Source organism: Salvelinus fontinalis, chromosome 42 (assembly GCF_029448725.1).
Source record: "Salvelinus fontinalis isolate EN_2023a chromosome 42, ASM2944872v1, whole genome shotgun sequence".
Classification (NCBI taxonomy): Eukaryota; Metazoa; Chordata; class Actinopteri; order Salmoniformes; family Salmonidae; genus Salvelinus; species Salvelinus fontinalis.
This window is the reverse complement of record NC_074706.1, coordinates 24,292,370-24,314,716: the sequence shown is the minus strand read 5'-3', so window position 1 is coordinate 24,314,716 and position 22,347 is coordinate 24,292,370. Positions and strand designations below refer to the sequence as shown.

The 22,347-nt window shown below is 45.0% G+C and overlaps 3 protein-coding genes across 4 annotated transcripts; all 3 read right to left on the bottom strand.

The window, feature by feature from the left end:
- Positions 1–89: 89 nt before the first annotated feature.
- Positions 90–13,744, bottom strand: LOC129841244 (sal-like protein 3). The gene is made up of 7 exons (XM_055909420.1): positions 11,486–13,744; positions 10,972–11,102; positions 10,610–10,771; positions 4,397–4,558; positions 3,906–4,017; positions 3,548–3,675; positions 90–2,886 (listed from the first exon to the last, which is right to left on the bottom strand). Exons 1-7 carry the CDS (start codon positions 11,772–11,774, stop codon positions 1,984–1,986), a joined length of 1,887 nt encoding a protein of 628 aa, XP_055765395.1. The 5' UTR covers positions 11,775–13,744; the 3' UTR covers positions 90–1,983.
- A 195-nt stretch (positions 13,745–13,939) lies between these two features.
- On the bottom strand, positions 13,940–15,016 carry LOC129841267 (oocyte zinc finger protein XlCOF8.4-like). The gene has a single exon (XM_055909462.1). It carries the CDS (start codon positions 15,014–15,016, stop codon positions 14,363–14,365), a length of 654 nt encoding a protein of 217 aa, XP_055765437.1. The 3' UTR covers positions 13,940–14,362.
- A 215-nt stretch (positions 15,017–15,231) lies between these two features.
- Positions 15,232–19,185, bottom strand: LOC129841258 (zinc finger protein 589-like). 2 transcript variants are annotated; one of them, XM_055909448.1, is made up of 6 exons: positions 18,631–19,156; positions 18,171–18,295; positions 17,777–17,956; positions 15,911–16,072; positions 15,463–15,574; positions 15,232–15,320 (listed from the first exon to the last, which is right to left on the bottom strand). In XM_055909448.1, the coding sequence occupies exons 1-6, from the start codon at positions 18,911–18,913 to the stop codon at positions 15,292–15,294; spliced, it is 891 nt and encodes a 296-aa protein (XP_055765423.1). In that variant the 5' UTR covers positions 18,914–19,156; the 3' UTR covers positions 15,232–15,291. The 2 variants fall into 2 exon arrangements, with proteins under 2 accessions (XP_055765423.1, XP_055765422.1); XM_055909447.1 differs by lacking the exons at positions 15,232–15,320; positions 15,463–15,574; positions 15,911–16,072 and having other exon boundaries at positions 16,427–17,956; positions 18,631–19,185.
- Between the last annotated feature and the right edge of the window lie 3,162 nt (positions 19,186–22,347).

Sequence of the window (22,347 nt, the reverse complement as noted above, 5' to 3'; positions counted from 1 at the left end):
CAGTCAATTTAGTGCATGTAAACTTCTGACCCACTGGAATTGTTGATAGTGAATTAATCTGTCTGTAAACAATTGTTGGAAAAATGGAGTGGTTGAAAAATGAGTTTTATTGACTCCAACATAAGTGTATGTAAACTTCTGACTTCAACTGCATCTCCGCATTGACATGAATGGTAACTGATGCAAGCAGTAGAATCAGATTTAAAAAGCAGGTAAAAATACACCTTATGGAACAACAGGGACAGTGAAGACCCACACAAAGGTACAGACACATGCATACGCACACATTGTGATATTGTTGTATGGTGGTATTGAACATGTTGTGGATATGTGGTGGTGTAGGGATGTTATATGATGTACTGTTTTATCTTTAGCTCATTCAGTACAAACATAGTTCACTGTTTTATCTGTTGTTTTGCATGTAATGTGTGTGCTTTGGTGTGTTTGGACACCAGGAAGAGTAGCTGCTGCCTTGGGGATCCTCTGTCTTAAGTGTGGGACCATGCCTTCAAATGATCAAATCACTGCCGAGTCGATTGATGCACCTGTGCGCCAATCTAATTAACATAATACACAAATCCCTATCAAAATCAGTCTGTTTAAGGTGGAGAGATGTTTTTGGCATTGGCATTGGATGTGTGTCAATCTGCCTATGTCGGCTTTCCGCATCTGCCGTGGAAAGCTACAGTGCTGTTTGTCAGACCAGGAGACATCCCAAAAATCTGTCTTTTCATGAAAATGGATTGTCCGACAAACTAATATGACCAGTCTAGGGAAAGAGAAGGCTCTGACGAACACGGTGGTGTTCTCCGTTTTGCCTCGTGCGACTCGTCTGAAGTCGGTGCCAACTTCTGTCTAGCGTCCAAACCGTTTGGGCTACAAACTGATATGACCCAACTGTAGAAAGGGGAGATTAGTTTTGTTCTACGACCCCCACAAGTGTCACGGGACATGTCTTAAGGTAACCCAGTACCGGTTAAAAACATTTATGGAAGTAGTTTTGTGCCTGCAAAAAAGGGTTAAATATGTGTACAAAAAAAACATATCTCCTAGATATAGGACAGACACATTAAAACCTTAACATGAGAGAAGGGATCTTGGTTGCCGTCATAGCTCAAAGGGTATTGTTAAATTAAATAGGGATGCCCGTTCTTTGAAATAAAGTACTGCTTATTAAATTACACAAAGTGGTGTAAAGTAGTTTTTTGGCGTATCTGTACTTTATTATTTATATTTAACTAATATTACTTCACTACATTCCTCAAGATAATATTGTACTTTGTACTCCATACATTTTCCTTGACATCCAAAAGTACTCGTTACATTTTGAATGCTTAGCATGACAGGAAAATAGTCAAATCAATGCACTTATCAAGAGAACATCCCTGGTCATCCCTACTCCCTCTAATCTGGCGGACTCACTAAACACACTGTGCCCGCGGCTTTCCGTAAATAAATAAAACAAGAAAATGGTGCCATCTGGTTTGCTTAATATAAGGAATTTGAAGTGATTTATACTTGTACTTTTGATACTTAATATATTTTAAACCAAATACTTGTTTACTTTTACTTAAGTAGAATTTTACTGGGTGACTTTTACTTGAGTCATTTTCTATTAAGGTATCTTTTACTTTTACTCAAGTAGGATTGTTGGGTACTTTTTCCACCACTGATTACACATAAATCTCCTATGATCAGTATCTTTCAAACTGAGGGCAGACTTGTTTAGAAAGAACAGTGTCATAGTAAGAATAGAGTAGAAAATAATATAATGACTTTATTCCATCTACATCACCTCAGTAAGGTAAATATTCAACTGTCCTTGTTCTAGCCCAGGTTTACTGTCTCTCTGAAAACAGGTATTTACAGTTAACAAAGGGTTGGGGGGTATGTGATTAATTACCCTCTCATCCCAAGACACTTCACACGATAACTATAATATGTCAGCTAAAGAAAGGTTCCCAGATATCCCCTGTGTACATCTCAAGCCACACTGCTCTTCCCGTTGTGGACACTCTTATGTCTGGTAAGGTTAGTCAGGAAAGAGAAGCTCTTGTAACATAGTTTGCACTTAAAGGGCCTCTCCTTGGTGTGAACGGTCTGGTGCTCCTTCAAATAGTTTGCCCTAGCGAAGCACTTCCCACACGTGGGGCAGGAGTAGGGCTTGTCGGCGTCCGTCCTAACGCTCGGCAGCTCACGTTGTGACCCAATGACACCAGAGGAGGTAGGAGGGTGAGTCTTTGAGATCCCTCGATCTCTAGCCATTGTTTGGGTGTTGTTGGGATTGTTATAGGTTAGATAACTCTTGTGATGAATGCCCATCCTGACCCTGTCTGTATTCGTGGGGTAACCATGACCAGGAAAGCTAGACCCAGGTCCAGGCTGTCTATGAACCCAGTCACCAGGCTTTAGACGAGACCCTGAAGGAGAAGACAGACTTGCTGATAGACTACCACCAGGGGTGTCTCCCACCGCTCTCTGTGAAGGCTGAAGCCCAGGGTGACCTGCTCTGTTCATCATGGATACTGTGGTGTTTGTATCATAGGAACAGGAGGGTCTATCTCTATTAGGCCCTGCTTCATCCCTGCTCTGAGACTGTGAAGAGAAGGGTCTGGGCTGCAGATTGGATACCTGACTGGAGCCTCTCTGTCTCTGATGACCACCAGGACTGAGGTTGTTCAGTCCACCTGTCCACTGGTTGTCTTCTGTGTGGTGGTGGAGTCTCTGTCCCTCGGGGTTGGGTCCTGGTTCCGACTCAAGAAGGAACTGTGACTGCTCTTGATCCAGTGTCCTGATCCGGGGCAAGGGTTTGTGACCAGTCACCTCAGAGATCCAGTCTCTCCTACCAGCAACACCGGATATCAGCAGGTCCTCATGGACTGCAGACTGTAGACACAAATTGAACAGAAGAGCATTTAAAAGTTTATATATATTTCTATAAAACAAACTCTTTGCTGTACACACAGAAACATGACATGATATTATAAAATGTTTACCACAGTCAAGCCCATCCCTAACACTGTGATTCAAGTACCTAACAATATGGCGCCATCGGAGTTTCTTATTAAAAAAAAAATACAGATGTGTTGATTCGGTATTTTATTTATTTTTCTTTTTTGTAGTTCTACCCCTTTTTCTCCCCAATTTCGTGGTATCCAATTGGTAGTTACAGTCTTGTCACATCGCTGCAAGACCCGTACGGACTCGGGAGAGGCGAAGGTCGAGAGCCGTGCGTCCTCCGAAAGACAACCCAACCAAGCCGCACTGCTTCTCGACACAATGCCCGCATACCCGGAAACCAGCTGCACCAATGTGTCGGAGGAAACACCGTTACACTGGGCGACTGTGTCAGCGTCCATGCGCCCGGCCCGTCACAGGAGTCGCTAGAGAGCGATGGGACAAGGACAATACGGCCGGCCACACCCTCCCCTAATTGGGACTACGCTGGGCCAAATGGGTCTCCCCGTCTCGGCCGGCTGCAACACAGCCTGCGCCACTCTGGAGCCCCCCCCAGCCCAGCGTTGAGGACACTTTCCCATCCACTGACCTCCACCAAATCGCCTCTGGTTGTGGCCTGCTCAGTGATGTTGTCCCCTGGGCCCTTGGCTGCATCCGTCTGGGTCTGGGAATCCAAGATGGTCGCCCAGTCTCCTCTATTAGCCTCCAGCCAACCACCTGCAGGAAGAGGTTAGAAAATATACTTTACAAACATGGTAGAGAACTCTACATATGGAGTTTTTTCAGTCAATTACCTGGTGAAGTTCATACATTATAATGTGTGTTTTTGTATGTAAACATAAGTTGTATTGAATTCATTTTATGAATTAAGAAAAAACAGCCAAGAGTATCACTACTCCCCTTGAAGATCTATTACTGTATGTAGGCTATATTTATTTCTCCCTTACCTTGCTCCCCCATCTTTAGTCCACTCAGCAGATCAATGCTCTCTGGTCTGTCTTCTATTGTCTCCTCTTTGACCAGCAGCAGATCAGGCTTCCCATCCTCCATGTCTACTGACTAAGAGATAGAGTGAGAGGATGTTGGATCAAGAAATCTGATATGAGCACCCTGCTATGGAGCATCTTCTGATTGCGTAATGAGGGATTGCTATGAGTACTAAACAACATGTTAGTTGATCTGATTACTTGACACTCTTTAATGGTTTGATCATTTAAAAGCATGGTCCCACACTTAAGACAAAATGTATCAAGACCTGGGCCCGTATCCACGAAGAGTCTCAGAGTAAAAGTGCTGATCGAGGATCAGGTCCTCACCTGTCTATATAGTCTTATTCATTATGATTTAAAATGCAAAACTAATCCAAGATCAGCACTCCTACTCAGAGAGGCTTTGTGGATACGGGCCTTAACACCACAGTAGTTTACAATGGGCTCACCTCAGTGAGACTGTGTGTAGTTCTGTTCTGCTCAGCTGGTTCCTCTGTGAGTTCAGGGGGAGGTGTAGACTGGTTGTCCTCCGTGACCATGGTCCCCTCAGGGTTACCCAGACCCTCCTCACACCCCTCCTCCTTCACCAGCAGTAACTCTGGACCCTCCTCCTCTTGGAAGAGACAGGTGATACAGATCACACAGACATACACTCCCTCAGTGTTTACCCATCCCCACTACATTTGATTCCTATACTGTAGTTACTGATTGACTTAATCATTGTTAAAGCCATCATGGTGGACATGATTGATTGATTTTATTTGTCAGTAAAAAAATAACATTATATAATTATTATATATATTATATAATTATAGAAACATCCTCACTGTCAACTGTGTTAATTTTCAGCAAACTTAACATGTGTAAATACCACCTTAACAGCTGAGACAAACTGAACAAGTTCCACAGACTTGTGACTAACAAATGGAATAATGTGTCTCTGAACAAAGGAGGGGGGGGGGTCAAAAGTAACTGTCAGTATCTGGTGTGGCCACCAGCTGCATTAAGTACTGCAGTGCATCTCCTCCTCATGGACTGAACCAGATTTGCCAGATCTTGCTGTGAGATGTTACCCCACTCTTCCCCCAAGGCACTTGCAAGTTCCCGGACATTTCTGGGGGAAATGGCCTTAGCCCTCATCCTCCGATCCAACAGGTCCCAGATGTTCATTAATTGTTTATGGTCCATTGAACAAGCATGGGAAACAGTGTTTAAACCCTTTACAATGAAGATCTGTGAAGTTATTTGGATTTTTACTAATTATCTTTAAAAGACAGGGTCCTGAAAAAGGGACGTTTCTTTTTTTGTTGAGTTTATATATACATACACACAGTACAAAGATGTTTTTTTATGGAAATATCACATTTACATAAGTATTCAGACTCTTTACTCAATACTTAGTTGAAGCACCTTTGGCAGCCATTACAGCCTTGAGTCTTCTTGGGTATGACGCTACAAGCTTGGCACACCTGTATTTGGGGAGTTTCTTCCATTCTTCTTTGCAGATCCTCTCAAGCTCTGTCAGGTTGGATGGGGAGTGTCGCTGCACAGCTATTTTTAGGTCTCTCCAGAGATGTTTGATCGGGATCAAGGACGTTCAGAGACTTGTCCCGAAGCCACTCCTGCGTTTCTTGGCTGTGTGCTTAGGGTTGTTGTCCTGTTAGGTGAATCTTCGCCCCAGTCTGAGGCCCTGAGCGCTCTGGAGCAGGTTTTCATCAAGGATCTCTCTGTACTTTGCTCCGTTCATCTTTCCCTCGATCCTGACTAGTCTCCCAGTCCCTGCCGCTGAAAAACATCCCCACAGCATGATGGTGCTACCACCATGCTTCACCGTTGGGATGGTGCCAGATTTCCTCCAGACGTGACGCTTGGCATTCAGGCCAAAGAGTTAAATCTTGGTTTCATCAGACCAGAGAATCTTGTTTCTCATAGTCTGAGAGTCCTCCAAGCGGGCTGTCATGTGCCTGTTTTACTGAGGAGCGGCTTCCGTCTGGCCACTCTACCATAAAGGTCTGATTGGCAGAGATGGTTGTCGTTCTGAAATAATCTCTCATCTCCACAGAGGAACTCTGGAGCTATGTTAGAGTGACCATCGGGTTCTTGGTCACCTCCCTGACCAAGGCCCTTCCCTGATTGCTCAGTTTGGCCGGGCGGCCAGCTCTAGGAAGAGTCTTGGTGGTTCCAAACTTTTTCTATGAAAGAATGATGGAGGCCACTGTGTTCTTGGGGAACTTCAATGGTTGGTTTCCATGGCCCAGCAGCCGCACACAAGCCTAAGATCACCATGGGCAATGCCAAGTGTCGGCTGGAGTGGTGTAAAGCTCGCCGCCATTGGATTCTGGAGCAGCAGAAACACGTTCTCTGGAGTGATGAATCACGCTTCACCATCTGGCAGTCTGACGGACGAATCTGGATTTGGTGGATGCCAGGAGAACGCTACCTGCCCCAATGCATAGTGCCAACTGTAAAGTTTGGTGGAGGAGGAATAATGGTCTGGGGCTGTTTTTCATGGTTTGGGCTAGGCCCCTTAGTTCCAGTGAAGGGAAATATTAACGCTACAGCATTCAATGACATTCTAGACGATTATGCTTCCACCTCGTGGCAACTGTTTGGATAGGGCCCTTTCCTGTTTCAGCATGACAACGCCTGACTCTGCACAAAGCGAGGCCCATACAGAAATAGTTTGTTGAGATCGGTGTGGAAGAACTTGACTGGCCTGCTCAGAGCCCTGACCTGAACCCCATTGAACACCTGTGGGATGAATTGGAATGCCGACTGCAAGCCAGGCCTAATCGCCCAACATCGGTGCCCGACCTCACTAATGCTCGTGGCTGAATGGAAGCAAGTCCCTGCAGCAATGTTCCAACATCTAGTGGAAAGCCTTCTCAGAATAGTGGAAGCTGTTATAGCTGCAAAGTGGAGACCAACTCCATATTAATGCCCATGATTGTGGAATGAGATGTTCGACCTTTGGTCATGCAGTGTAAGTCTCAACTAAAAATCTGCATGATGGACTACACTGTACAAAAATATAAAAGCAATATATAAAGTGTTGGTCCTCTGTCATGAGCTGAAATTAAGGACCACAGAAATGTTCCATTTGCACAAAAAGCTTATTAACCTCAAATGAACTTTGAGCACAAATTTGTTTACATCCCTGTTAGTGAGCATTTCTCCTTTGCCAAGATAATCCATCCACCTGACAGGTGTGGCATTTTAAGAAGCTGATTAAACAGCATGATCATTACATAGGTGTACCTTGTGCTGGTGACAAAAGGACACAAATGTGCACTTGTCACAACACAATGCCACAGAGGCTGCACGTTTTGTGGGAGCATGCAATTGGCATGTTGACTGCAGGAATGTCCACCAGAGAATTGAATGTTCATTTCTCTACCATAAGCCGCAGCCAACATCGCTTTACAGAATTTGGCAGTACATCCAACTGTCCTCACAACCACAGACCACGTGCCCAGGACCTCCAAATCTGGCTTATTCATCTGCGGCATCGTCCAGCCACACGGACAGCTAATGAAACTTTGGGTTTGCACAACCGAAGAACTTCTGCACAAACTGTCTCAGTGAAGCTCATCTGCGTGCTCGTCATCCTCACCAGGGTCTTGACTTGACTGCAGTTCGACATCTTAACCGACTTCAGTGGGCAAATGCTCACCTTCGATGGCCACTTGCACGCTGGAGGTGTGCTCTTCACAGATTAATCCAGGTTTCAACTGTAACGGGCAGATGGCAGACAGCGTGTATGGCGTCGTGTGGGTGAGCGGTTTGCTGATGTCAACGTTATGAACAGAGTGCCCCATGGTGGCGGTGGGGTCATGGTATGGGCAGGCAAAAGCTACGGACAACAAACACAATTGCATTTTATCAATGGCAATTTGAAAGCACAAAGATACCGTGACGAGATCCTGAGGCCCATTGTCATGCCATTCATCCACCGCCATCACCTCATGTTTCATGTCGCAAGGATCTGTACACAATTCCTGGAAGCTGAAAATGTTCCAGTTCTTCCATGGCCAGCATACTCACCAGATGTGTCACCCATTGGGCATGTATGTTTGGGATGCTCTGGATCGACGTGTACGACAGCGTATTCCAATTCCCGCCAATACCCAGCAACTTCGCACAGCCATTGAAGAGGAGTGGGTCCACAGGCCACAATCAACAGCCTGATCAACTCTGCGAAGGAGATGTATCGCGCTGCATGAGGCAAATTGTGGTCACACCAGATACTGACTGGTTCTGATCCACGCAGCTAACCTTTTTTTTAAGGTATCTGATGCATATCTGTATTCCCAGTCATGTGAAATCCATATTTAACGCCTCATTTATTTAAATTGACAATATTAACTAACTATGTAAACATTTTGAAATTGTTGCATTTATATTTTTATTCAATGCTATTCTCATAAAGTGTCTTGGGGAACAAAATTAAGTAGTTGAATGGAAGTAATGAAATAGGCATTTCTGATCATCATATAGCCTACAAAGTACAAACAAAATATGTAACAGTCGTTTTATGTCTGAATGCAAAAATATGCATTTAAATAGATTTCACCTGCGTTCTAACTAAACAAACTGGCATTTAATACATGGTTCCACTCAGTCATCTTGTCTAGAATGCAGGAAAATACAGGTCAGTTCAAGAGGATGCTATGTTAAAATGTAGTTCCCTTTATCTTATGTCATTATAAATCTCACAAATTATTATATTATCTGAACAATAGTATAGCCTTAATTAATATGCTTGTACTGGACAGTGTTGATGAAATACGAATGCAATAATAGGTGGGTTGGATAAATGACCAGCTCTTGACACGCATCATTAATTAATTCTGAATCAAATGTATTTGATTTAATTCATCGTTAGTGTAACCACAATGTTCCGTTGAAATGACAGATGCACTCACAATTGGACACACCAACAGTAGGGACATCTTACTGATCTAATATATGAAATAGGGCTAATTTACCATCTGATGAAAAGGAAACTCCAAATGCATTAGCTAAAATGCTAATAAAATATGCTGCTAGTTAGCAGTGTATTGGTTAATGTAACTGTTAACCCCTGTAAGTCTATACCGTTGTTAGGGGAGGGTTCAAAGCTGACATATGGAATTGTTTTAAGATGGTCATACTATGGATAATTTAGCTATTTGATTCTGAATTTTGACGCCCCTTTAGGTATCAAAAAAATATACTCCTAGTCTTATGGGTAAAAATAAAAGCTATGCATGAAGCCTCTAGTAATAAAAGTCCCACATACTCAACAGATACTTAGGAGACCTCATAAGCTGTCCTAACCAGTTAACCCCTAGAGTCAATGTCTGCGCCCCCGCGGAAATTAGCATAATAAAAAACGATAAAACATTTCGGATAAAAGCAGCGAGTCTATTTAAATATAAAAACGTGGAACTTGAAATTGAAATTCATGGTCAGTGCACCTACGTTTTCAGAATGCAACACGTTTTTTTCTGCTATTGTGAACTCTGCAGATTATTCAAATTAAATCATAAAGTCTAATGCAATTTGATGGCTTTTATGTCAAAGTGATTAGAGGGAGACTAGAGCGCTGAGTACCAGGCCATTAGCAACTTGACAGCCGTGAGCAAGTTTGATAGCCTACTAACACTCATCAGCGCCGTTCATTTACAGAGCACAGTTTGAGTAGCCTAGATACCGTGACTCAACGGTCATGTGGAATTTGACTGCAATCCGCCGGTGTGGTGTTAATAAGAACACAGTAACAGCCCTATGTACAGGCGTTATGACCTATACCGGTGAGGACATTCAGATGCATATTCAGCTGGTGCTGGTGGGAGAACCTCTTCTCACACTGGGGGAAGTTGTAGAATTTCTCTCTTTTTGTGGACCCTCTGGTGCCTCTTCAGGTTGCAAGCCTGGGCGAAGCGCATTTGACACTGGGTACAGCTGTAGGGTTTCTCTCCCGTGTGGACCCTCTGGTGGATCTCAACCTTCTGGGGGCTGCTGAAGCCTTTGTTACAGAACATGCAGAGGAACCGTTTCTCTTTACTATTGCCTGATGTGGCTCTCCCTCCCCGGGACTGGGATCTAACGCTGTCGTTTGAGTTTAATACCTGATCAAAAAGGACACGGACATGTGAATCAGAAGGTGCCATAGTTGTGGACACTGAGTCGCGATCCCTAAGCGTGTGTAAAGGGGAGTGGGTTGCGAAGTTTGTATTTGTCTCTAAGCTTTCCCTGTAATCCCAGAAGTCACTGGTGTTGACCTGCGAGTGTCCTTCTCCTAAGTTAGACTCTGCATTCCATGTCAGAGGAACGTCGCCCTCCACTTTCACCTCATCTACAACCAGGCCCCCTCCTTTCTTATCTTGGCACCCTTCAGAATATACACTACTACTGTACTGGTTCCAGTCCCCCCTCATTGGATTAGTCTGTGCATCTAAACCCACAGGCATGACACCAGGAATCATCTCTGTCTCCGTAGCGTATGAACAGGACGGATCATTGCCAGTCAGTAACGAGTCACCTAAACCCCGACGGGACAGAACCGGGCTCGGGTTACTATAAAGTAAATACTTTAAGCGGGGAGCAGGAGGATAGCCCAGTTGCCTCAGCCCCGTTATAGTCTCTGTCTTGAGGACGGCGTTCAGCGTTCCACTGACCTCCGTGATGCTGTGTCTGGTCCTGGGCAGTGCTGGGGTGGTGGTGGGGTCTTCTGTGGCTACAGGGTGCACTCCAGTCTGGATGTCTCTGCTGTGCCGTGGGTCCTCTCCTTCAGACCTCTCCTGCTTCACCCCAGGACTTGCAGCCTCTGCATTTGTAGACTGACAGAAGAAGAGAGGTGGTTATTACCGGTACATGAGTTGAAGTGGATAACAATGTTGTTGGGAAGTCTAACAAGTTCCACTATGGCAGATACATGAAGATGTACATGTAAGCAAGTAAATAGCTGAGGGGAGCCTTCCTGAAATAAACGGGCCACATTAGATGCACTGTAATTTATATGTTACACTATGACACTAACCTCTATAACGATAACGTGCTGGGTTGAGGTTCCACTCCCCTCATCAACAGTGATTGGTTGGTCATCTCTCCATGTATTGTGTCTCGCTGGCTTCACAAAGCTCCTGTGGCCTCCAGTGAGATGTCCTTCACCTGAGAGAGTGATTGGGAGAAAATAGGTGCTTAGGTTAGGTACTGTGTTGTCAATGCTCAACACTATATTGTGAAGTAAAGTATTTGACATGGTCTACAATTGGCAAGGATATGTGGTAACACGTCACATAACGTCACATGTAAGGTAACAAGTCACAAAACTATTCATAGATCGATTATGTTCCATTCATCATATTGTTTTTTAATAAGTGATCGGAAATGCAGTAAATCATGAATATGATAGTGTCTTTGTGCAAGATTGCGAAGTAATCAGGGGAATTATTGAATACAATCCAAAAACTGACCAAGACCCAACTCTGGTTAATCATGCAGTGTGTGCTTAACACATGCGCAGAAGGGAACGGGCCTTCTGCAAAATGTACCTCTTGCCATTCCTCTGTATCGGTCGAGGGACTTGACACTATTGGGACGACTGGCAAGGACGCGCTCTCGTATTGTCCTCTCTGCGCGCTCCCGTGCCACCTTCAGTTCCAGTTGCTGTAGTTTCCTCCGCAATGCCCTGTTTTCTTTCTGGCTTTGAGTTATTTCCAAACGAAACACGTTATAGTCGTCGTCTACGAGTTTACAGATCTCTGCCACGGCTGCATTCGCTAGCACCTCCATAACGGAGGCTATTTGAGTGTGAAAAACCATTACGTTACAGTTAGCCATTCTTAGCGGCTAGATAGATGTTATCTAGGTAATGCTAGCTATCAACCAAGTCCTGTCTTCAACGCTGATTAAACACTGCCCTGGGGTAAGTATGTGATATGTTCAGTTCCAGGGTGTTAATTAACGTCTAAATAACAAAACGCTAACGTTGAAACTGTTCCTGTGCACGATTCATTTCCGTTAACTACTTCGCTGTGTGAATTTCCGGCAGACAAGACGATGTGTTGCCCATTGCTGCCTTTCACTGGTCGGAATGCGCATTTTGGTCACAAAAAAGTTAAATATTAATGGACCAACCCTGTACCTATACACTATCCCCGAAAACCACCACCCATCCCATTACTTTGGCCCCAAGATCCTACATCAGTCCTGGGAGGATGGAACCCCTTAGTGTCTTCTGCACTAAAATCTCTCACACCCTAATATTTCTCTGCTGCTGCAACTATCACATCTATCTTCTGTTATTTCTGCTCCATCAGTGCAATTGATCACCATGGCTATAAACGCAAGAAATCCAACCTTGGTAAAACTCCTCTCTGGATCTCTCTTCAGGCCTATTCACTGGGTGGCTCCCAGTCGAATCCCTCACCCTTGGACTATTGAAGCGTTATGGGTTCTAGGTGCGCAACGATTAGCAGCTCCGATCAGAAAGAAGGCAGAGTGCACATTAAGCTTGAAGCATATGTGGTCACATTATTATAGGATGACTTGGGAAAATGATGATCCGCAATAGAGGCTGGCATTGCAGAGGTGGCACGTTTCACCAGCTCTGCTCTCCACATCACTCAAGTGTTGGCAGTCTGCGCTGGCCAAGTGAAGGCTCCATTGGTCATGACGCAGACCCACTTCTGGCTCTCCATGACTTCCATCCAGGAGACAGAAAAGACTCCTTTGCTCAATGCACCCATCTCTGAAAAGGGCCTCTTCGGAGACACCACGAGAAAAGACAATGGGGCGTCTCATGAAGTTAGGGTAGGAAAAGAAGCAGCTGCCTCTTTCCTGTGGTGCGTCGGCTCCCAAACCGCCAACCTCCGCCTTCTTCATGCCGGGTGGGAGCAGCAGCCCGTGGCCGAAAGCTAGGCGAGCAGCTCCAAGAAACTCCTAGCCCCCCTGTGGAAGCCCCGGTTGCCCCAACAGCACCGCCGGCCCCCCAGCAGCCTTTCTTGAAGCCTAGATGGGTGAATACACCAACCTGTCAGAATGCTCTCGGAAGCACCACCGAACCTGATTGGCGGAAAAGTGACCTGAATAAAAACCTTTTAATAAAAGAGAGAAACAGTCAACTTGTCTATTTCCCCATTGTGGACAATCCTATGTCTGATAAGGCTACTCAGGAAGAAAAAGCTCTTGTAACATAGTTTGCACTTAAGTGCCCTCTCCTTGGTATGAGCGTTCTGGTGCTCCGTCAAATAGTTTGCGCTAGCGAATCAGTTCCCACACGTATGACTTGTCGTCATCCGTCCTAATGCTCGCCCTCCCACGTTGTGACCCAATGACACTGGAGGAGGTAGAAGCACGTGCCACCACCCTCAGGTGGTTAGTTTTTGAGCTCCCTCAAGCCATTGTTTGGGTGTTTTGGGGATTGTGTGCTGTTTTATAGGCTAGGTACCTGTCGTGGTGAACGCCCATCTGTATTGGTGGCGTAACCCTGAGGTAACTGAGTAAGGCTAGATCCAGGACCAGGCTTTCTATGAATCCAGTAACCAGGCATTAGATGATATCCTGAGAGAGAAGACAGACTTCCTGTTAGACTCCCACCTCGCTCTGTGAAGGCTGAAGACCAGGGTGACCTGCTCTCTATCTGCCCCAGGACCTGTTCATCCCTGCATTGAGACTGTGAAGATTAGGGTCTGGGCTGGCGACTGGATCTCTGACTGGAGGCTCTGTCTGACCACCAGGATTGAGGTTGTTCAGTCCAAAGGTTCTGGTGGAGTCTTTGTCCCACGCGGTTAGGTCCTGGCCCACGCGGTTAGGTCCTGACTGTTAACCACAGTCAAGCCCATCTCTAACACTGTGATTCAGGTACCTAACAATGTGGAGCCATTGGAGTTTATTATTTAAAAATATCCATGTGTTGATTCAACAATGAAGTATAATGTTTTGATTAGACTGAGATAAGGGAAACTCAGTCCCTGCAATGATACAAAAATAACCAAGTCAGTCAGCACAGTCAATTTTGTATTTAATTTCATTAAAATAGTTAAGTACAGAACGTTTACTGCACAAAACGATACGTGGCAAGTAGAATAACTTTTCTCACTATGGTAACACTCTACCTTTTCTGTAAATCTGCCACCCTTGCTTTGATATTTTTTTATATTTTAGAATAATTTGGAAAAGGTTCATTACATTAAAAAGGCTTCACTATTTTATGTCAAGTAAACATGAATTAAGGCACTATCTTACTATAAAACACCAGCATCAACCTAAAGGGAATTAGTTGTCACTCTTCATCAGTGAAGCATTTTTACAGATACCATCACACCAACCATCACCATATCATCTACTCTGCCTCATCATACTCATTCTTTTCTCAGTTCCCTAAACATCCAAAACCAACAGAATTAACTACAAACTAACTAGCACTGTTACATGGGCCATGTGCATTTTCTGCTGGTGTATCCTGAGAGCTCCTTTCTGAGAACCTTCCCACAGTGTGTACAGGCAAACGGTCTCTCTCCCATTTGCATCTTCAGGTGCATCTTCAGCTGGTGCTTGTGGGAGAACCTCTTCTCACACTGGGGGCAGCTGTAGGATGTCTCCCCTGTGTGGACCCTCTGGTGCCTCTTCAGCTTGGACGAGTGGGAGAAACTGGCCCGGCACAGGTGGCAGGCGAACGGTTTCTCCTCCATGTGAATCTTCTGGTGGATCTCCACCTGTTTGGGGAAACTGAAGGCTTTCCCACAGAATGAACATGGGAAGCGCTTCTCTTTGCCACAGGATCTACTGATAGCGTTACTACTACTGTCATTTGTAAATGGGCTGGTGCTGCCATTTAGTGTTGAGGCACTGGCATTGTCTGAGGTCTGGTTTAACAGGAGACTGTGAGGAGGATGAAGGCCAGGGAGTGTCTGTGTTGTCGCAGGGTCCATGTTCCAGTTGATAGATCCTATAGAAGGCAGGCTGAAGGCAGCACCTGTTAGGGGGTTAACCTGAGGCGCCATCAGCCTTTCTGAATCACAACTATAGGAGCAGGACAGAGCATCGCTAGCCGAGTCTGTCTCTGTTCGTTCCTGCTGCATACGAACCTGGCCTCCCCGTCAGCGCAGACCAAATCTACGCCTCGCACTGGTCTCGTCCTTTCTCTTGTCATGGAGACTAAATTTGGTTGTTGTTTTGTGTTCAACTGTCTGTTTCTGGTTGTGGTTAACAGTGTTCTTCCCCAGCCCAGAGTTGAAGACGCGGTCCCATCCACTGACCTCCACTATTTTGTCTCTGGTCCTGGCCTGCTCAGTGATGTTGTCCGAGGGGCCCTTGGCTGCACCGGTCTGGGAATCCAAAATGGCCACCCATTTTGTTAGCCTCTGTTAGCCTCCAGCCATCCACCTGCAGGAAGATTTTAGACTTTAAAAGCATTGCAGAGAAAACTCGACATATGTATTTTTTGTAAATGAACTGCTCTAGTTCATACATTGTGTTTTTGTAAGTAAACATAAGATGCTGTAGGCTACATGTATTTCTCCCTTACCTTGCTCCCCCATCTTTAGTCTACACAGCAGATCATTGCTCTCCGGTCCGTCTTCTATTGTCTCCTCTTTGACCAGCAACAGATCAGGCTTCCCATCCACAATGTCTACTGACTGTAAGAGAAACAGAGTGAGAGGATGTTGGATCAAGAAATCTGATATGAGCACCCTGCTATGGAGCATCTTCTGATTGAGAGATTGCTATGAGTACTATACACTATTTAATTGTTTGATAATTCAAAGGCATTGTCCCACACTTAAGACCAAATTAATCCAAGACCTGGGCCCGTATCCACAAAGAGTCTCAAGTCCCCACCTGTCTACATGGTCTAATTTATTGTTATCTGAAAGGGAAAACTGATCATAGATCAGCACTCCTACTTTGGAGAGACTTTGTGGATACGGGCACTAACCTAATACCATACAGACAGTAGTTTACAGTGGGCTCACCTCAGTGAGACTGTGTGTGGTCCTGTGCTGCTCAGCTGGTTCCTCTGTGGGTTCAGGAGGAGGTGTAGTCTGGTTTTCCTCCATGACCATGGTCCCCTCAGGGTTCCCCAGACCGTCCGCAAACCCCTCCTCCACCAGCAGCACCTCTGGACCCTCCTCTTCCTGGAAAAGACAGGTGATACAGATTACAGACATACACTCCCTCAGGTACGTACACACAGAATAAACACACTTTCAACAGTTTTTAACCATCCCCACTACATGAGTTCTGTACTGTAGTTACAGAATTACATCATTGTTGTTAAACACATCATGGTGGACATAAATATGTTGAGGGTAAAGATGTTAGCTACGATAAGTCAAGTCATCAGACAAACCTGACTAAACTATTGACATGTACAGTAGGTGTTTGTTAGTGCGTGGGTATGTGTAGTTATATTTATTAAGTGTATATTGGTTATAAAGTGAGATCAGATGTGATGTATATTAAAGAGAGTCAATGAAAGTCTTAAAATGAAAAGTTAAATTTTGTGTTTATTAAACATGAACAAGTTTTAAAACCACACAAACTGCATACATTTTCTCATTAAAAGTGTCTTGGCAAAAATTCAGTAGTGTAATGAAATAAGCATTTGTGAACATCATATAGCCTACACAGTACAAACAAAATATGTAAGACTTTTTAGGCTTATATACGCCTTATAAATCACACAATGTCTGGATGCTAAATTTTACCCAGGAAGATTCAACACTAAAATCTGTTACTCATTATTCCAAATGCATCTGTGGATCTTTTCTACTAACAACCAATGAAAATGAATCTTTGTCTTTAATGCAGGGTTTGTCTAAACGTCAAAAGCGATCAAGTGGAATGTTTACTTTCTATGTTATAGTGGAATGATTTTTCTGCTGGTGTATCCTGAGGTAGCTCCTTTCTGAGAACCTCTTCCTGCAGTATGTACAGGCGAACGGCCTCTCTCCCGTGTGGACCTTCAGGTGCATCTTCAGGTTGCCAGACTGGGCGAAACGCATGTGACACTGGGGGCAGCTGTAGGGTTTCTCCCCTGTGTGGACCCTCTGGTGCCTCTTCAAGTTGCCAGCCTCAGCGAATCGCATGTGACACTGGGTACAGCTGAAGGGTTTCTCCCCTGTGTGGACCCTCTGGTGGATCTCCACCTTCTGGAGGCAGCTGAAGCCTTTGTTACAGAACATGCAGAGGAACCGTTTCACTTTACTACCGCCTGATGTTGGTCCCCCTCCCTGAGCCTTGGCCTTTTGAACCTTTGAGTTCAATACCTGATCGGAAGGCCCCATAGACGTGGACACTGGTTCGTGATCCCTGAGTGTGTGTAAAGGGGAGTGGGTCGTGACATCTGGATTTGTCTCTAAGCTTTCCCTGTAATCTAAGAAATCTCTGCCTTGTGAATGTCCTTCTCCTAAGTGAGTCTCATTCCATATCAGAGGAGCATCGCCCTCCACTTTCACAGTCACCTCATCTACGGCAATAACCTCCTCTTTCTTATCTAGAGGCCCTTCAGAGTATAGACTACTACTGTACTGGTTCCAGTCCCCTCTAGACAGATCAGTCTGTGTCTCTAAACCCAAGGTCATTTTGCCAGGGTCCATCTCTGTAGTGTAAGAACAAGACGGATAATTGACAGTCTCTAACGCGTCAACTGAGTCCTGATGGGAATGAACCGTCCTCGGGCTACCATGGAGAAAATACTCTGAGCCGGAAGCAGGAGGACAGCCCAGTCTTTCTGGGTCTGATCTGTGGTCCGATCCTGTGTGTAACAGCCTTCGTGATACAGTTAAAGTCTCGGTGTCTGTCTCTGACTTGAGGGCGGCCTTCGGTGTTCCACTGACCTCCGTAATGCTGCGTCGGGTCCTGGGCTGGGGCGTGGTGGCGAGGTCGTCCATAGCTACAGGGGGTGCCATTCCAGCCGCTGCTCCAGTCTGGATGTCTCTGCTGTGTTGTGGGTCGTCTCCTTCAGTCCTCTCCTGCTTGACCAGAGACGATCCTCCAGGACCTGCAGCCTCTGCAGACTGACAAAAGAGATTAGGTTATCGGTACATGAGTTTAATTGGATAATAATCAGGGAAGATAATAACAATGTCGTCAGGAAGTCACACAAGCTCCCATATGGCAGATTAATAAGGATGACCATGTAAGCAAATTAATGGCTATGGGGAGCCTTTCTGAAATAAACAAGCCACATTTGATGTACTTTCATTTTGAATGTTACACTATGACACTGACCTCTATCACAATAACATGCTGGGTTGAGGTTCCACTCCCCTCATCTATGGGTTGGTCATCTCTCCACACATTGGGTCCCGCTGGCTTCACAATGCTCCTGTGGCCTACAGTGAGATGTCCTTCACCTAAGAGAGTAATTAGGGGGAAAGTGGTGGTTAAGTACTGCCAATGCTCAATGTCTACAATTGGCAAGGATTTAAGGTAACACTTCTCAAATTATTGAAATACCATTTATTGATCAATGTATTGTGTTCCATATATCACATTATTTTCATTGAGTAGATAATAGGAAATTCAGTAAATCAATATTCTGGTTAGAATATGATAGTGTCTTTGCACAAGTGCTTGCTATCCAAAAACGGACCAAGACCCAATTATGGTTAACACATCTGCAGAAGGTAACGGAGCTATTAAATGAACGGCGACATGTCGCGTAAACTCAGCCTTCTGGAAAATGTACCTTTTGCCATTCCTCTGTATCGATCGACGAACTTGACACTACTGGGACGACTGGCGGGGACGCGCTCTCGTATTGTCCTCTCTGCGCGCTCCCGTGCCACCTTCCAGTCCATTAGTTGTAGTTTCCTCCGCAACCCCCTGTTTTCTTTCTGGCTTTGAGAAATTTCCAAACGAAACACGTTATAGTCGTCGTCTACGAGTTTACAGATCTCTGCCACGGCTGCATTCGCTAGCACCTCCATAATGGAGGCTATTTGAGTGTGAAAAACCATACAGTTAGCCATTGTTAGCAACTAGCTAGCGTTACGTAGCTCTATCAACCAAGTCCTGTCTTCAGCGCGAATTAAAGACCACCTGCGATAATTATGTGATGCTGTGCAGTTAAAATAGTCATATTTTGAGTTCCATTATGTTAATAAACGTCTAAATAACAACAAAAACGCTAACGTGGAAATTAGAAAAAATGCCAAATTACTGTTCACTTCCGTTTTCTACTTCTTCTTTGGTATCATAGTTTTTATGCATGCCGCCACCTACTGTGTGATCGATCACGTTACATTTTGTGATACAAAAATAAAAAACTGGGAAAAGGGAGGTGGGAATAAACACCAACTAACCCTACACCTATATACCACTATTTCACTAAACAAATAAAAATCACCTCACAATTCCACAACTTTAATGGTTTGGGAGAATGGGACTCTTTCGTTCAACAGACCTTGTAACTCTTCTCCAGTAAAACCTGGTAAACCCAAGTACATAGCAGTTGCCACCACAACATATATTTTCTGTGATTTACGTTCCATTTCTGTGGTACAGTTGATAACCATGTCAATGAATGCTAAGAAGCCAACCTTACTGAAGCACAAATTCATATCACTCTGTATTGGCCAAGCCCCTTGATCCTTCATCCTCTGCTCTCCCTGGCAACCTCAACCTGTCTCTTGCAACAGGCACTTCTGATCCCCAGCAACATGAGCACCCCCACTTTTCAACCTATACTACACATTCCTTTGTCCCTTGCCCTCCTGCACACATTTCCATTTTGGAATCTCACCCCTAAACACTGCTGCAACATGACCATAAGCTTGGCATCTGAAACACCTTAGTGGGTTTGGCGCAAAAGCTGTCACGGGATAACCGACAAATCCCAACATGACTATCAGGAAAAGACTGCTTCAAAACTCAAAAAGGACAGACAGTTTCTTCTCAGTTTCACGGCGCTCGCCAGAGGGAATCTTCAATTTTAGTTGCACCACCCCAGTAATCACTCCTTTCAAAGGCAAGTCACATGTCTTGTCCCTAGGCACTTAACACAAAGAAACACAGACAGAACAAACACAGAAAACCATCAAGTCCATTTCGAGCTACCATCACCAATTTAACAGTTCCCAACTTATTTTTACCCAGCCTGAGACTACATATGGGTCAGCCAAAAGGCAGGGATCCACTTTCTCCAAAAATGTCACTCCCACTGGGCCCAAATCATCCTTTGCATGACCATCGGGGCGAAGCTTGCACTCGGAGGTCTTCACACCTGCCACCAGAGGTAATTCATCTTCACTCTTGTCAGGTAAAATTTCTGAGCCATCAGACAGCAGAATACGGTTTATACTTGGCACCGTTCTTCCTCAACACACATCTTCCCATTGCACTTCTCTCTTCTACTTATTCCTTGCGGTCCATAACCACGTCTCTCTGTTTACGACGCTCATGCCGCGCCATCATCCGCTGTACTGCTTGCAGCACACACACTGATGGCCTTTGTCCAATACCCACCTTCTGTTCCTTAGCCCAATCTATCTCTGGCCTCTCCATGCTCCCTAAACTTGCAACAGTTGTCAGTCAGGTTTCCTCCTCGTCATCCATCTTAACTTCTTCTGTGGTTTTAATGGTGGATTACATCCCAAAAAGGTGTATTGACGCCAACAACTGGACGGGGTTGAAAAAACAATGTAAATAGTAAATTCATACGTGGTGTAGACAAACTTAATCTACACAACTAAAAATATTAAATTTACAATACTCCTAATTCTTCTGTCCTTCAAAGCTCCATATCTCCCTTAGGCTCTGGGGCCTAAGCGGGTGGTATGGCTCGTGACAATAGTCCATGCAACTCTTCCGCTGAGAGGTCTTCCAGACCCAGGAACCAAAAAACAAGTCTGTGTCATGTGAGCATACCGCATACCTAGATGCTCAACTGAGGGACTTAGTAATACATTTAAAAAACTCTTACCCCAGGACACTTCAGAGGATGATAATAAAATAATCAGCTAAATAATCGTTCCCCTGCATACATCTCAAGTCACAATTTCTCCCTGTTGTGGACACTCCTATGTCTGAAAAGGTAACTCAGAAAGGAGAAGCTCTTCTAACACAGCTTACACTTGAAGGGCCTCTCCTTGATGTGAACGGTCTGGTGCTTTGTCACAGTTCACTTTAGAAAAGTGCTTCCCACACGTGGGGCAGGTGTAAGGCTTGTCTGCGTGCGTCCTAAAGCTCGCCCTCCCACGTTGTGACCCAATGACACCAGAGGAGGTAGAAGCAGGAGCCACCACAGTAACTAAGAAGGTTAGTCTTTTAGCTCCCTCTTGCCATTGTTTGGGTGTTGTTGGGATTGTGTGTTGTGTTATAGGCTATGTACCTCTCGTGGTGAACACCCACCCTGACCCTGTCTGTATTGGTGGGGTAACCATGAGGTAACTGAGGAAGGCTAGACCCAGGTCCAGTTCTTCTATGAATCCAGTCACCAGGCATTAGACAAGATCCTGAAGGAGAAGACAGACTTGCTGAAAGACTCCCACCAGGGTAGTCTCCCACCACTGTGTGAAGTCTTACGCCCAGGGTGACCTGCTCTGTTCATCATGGATACTGTGGTGTTTGTTTGTTCATATCACAGGAACAGGAGGGTCTATTTCTAGCGAACTGTTACTGTAGGACCTAAGCCTTCAGAGGGACCAACAATCTTCCAATAGCCTACATGGTATCTTCTGTAGTCGGACCATTCAAGTTATAGCGAAGGAAGAGCCATGCATTTTGGTGACATAATGAATGAATCAAACAGCCCTGTCCACGCTTCGGGCTGCCACTTACACAGAGACAGAACCAGCAGACACAAATGTAACACACAGCAGAAAATAATGCGACCAGCAAAACAAAAACCACTGTTTACACAACCTACGGTAGCATAACACCACTATCACACCATCACCAACAGCGACAACAATAGTGACACATCAAAGGTGACAGGCTCGTGGTGCTGAAAGGACAGCGACCATAATACATGCACACTCCATGGCTGAAAGAGAGTGCCGTTTTGGTCAAACACATCGATACGGCAGACAGACAGCATCAAATAGTGTTAAAGAATAAGCAGTCATTCACAAAAACATTCAAATCAATCTATATATTCTCTGAAGGCTTAGAAGGCCCTCAAGATTCCCAGGATGACATGCTCTGCTTATCATGGACACTGTGGTGTTTGTATCATAGGAACAGGAGGGTCTATCTCTTTCAATCCCAGGCTCTGCTTCATCCCTGCACTGAGACTGTGAAGAGAAGGGTCTGGGCTGCAGACTGGATCCCTGACTGGAGCCTCGGTCTCTCTGATGACCACCAGGACTGAGGTTGTTCAGTCCACCTGTCCACTGGTTTTGCTCTGTGTGGTGATGGAGTCTCTGTTTCTCGTAGTTCGGTCCTGGTTCCGACTCGGGAAGGA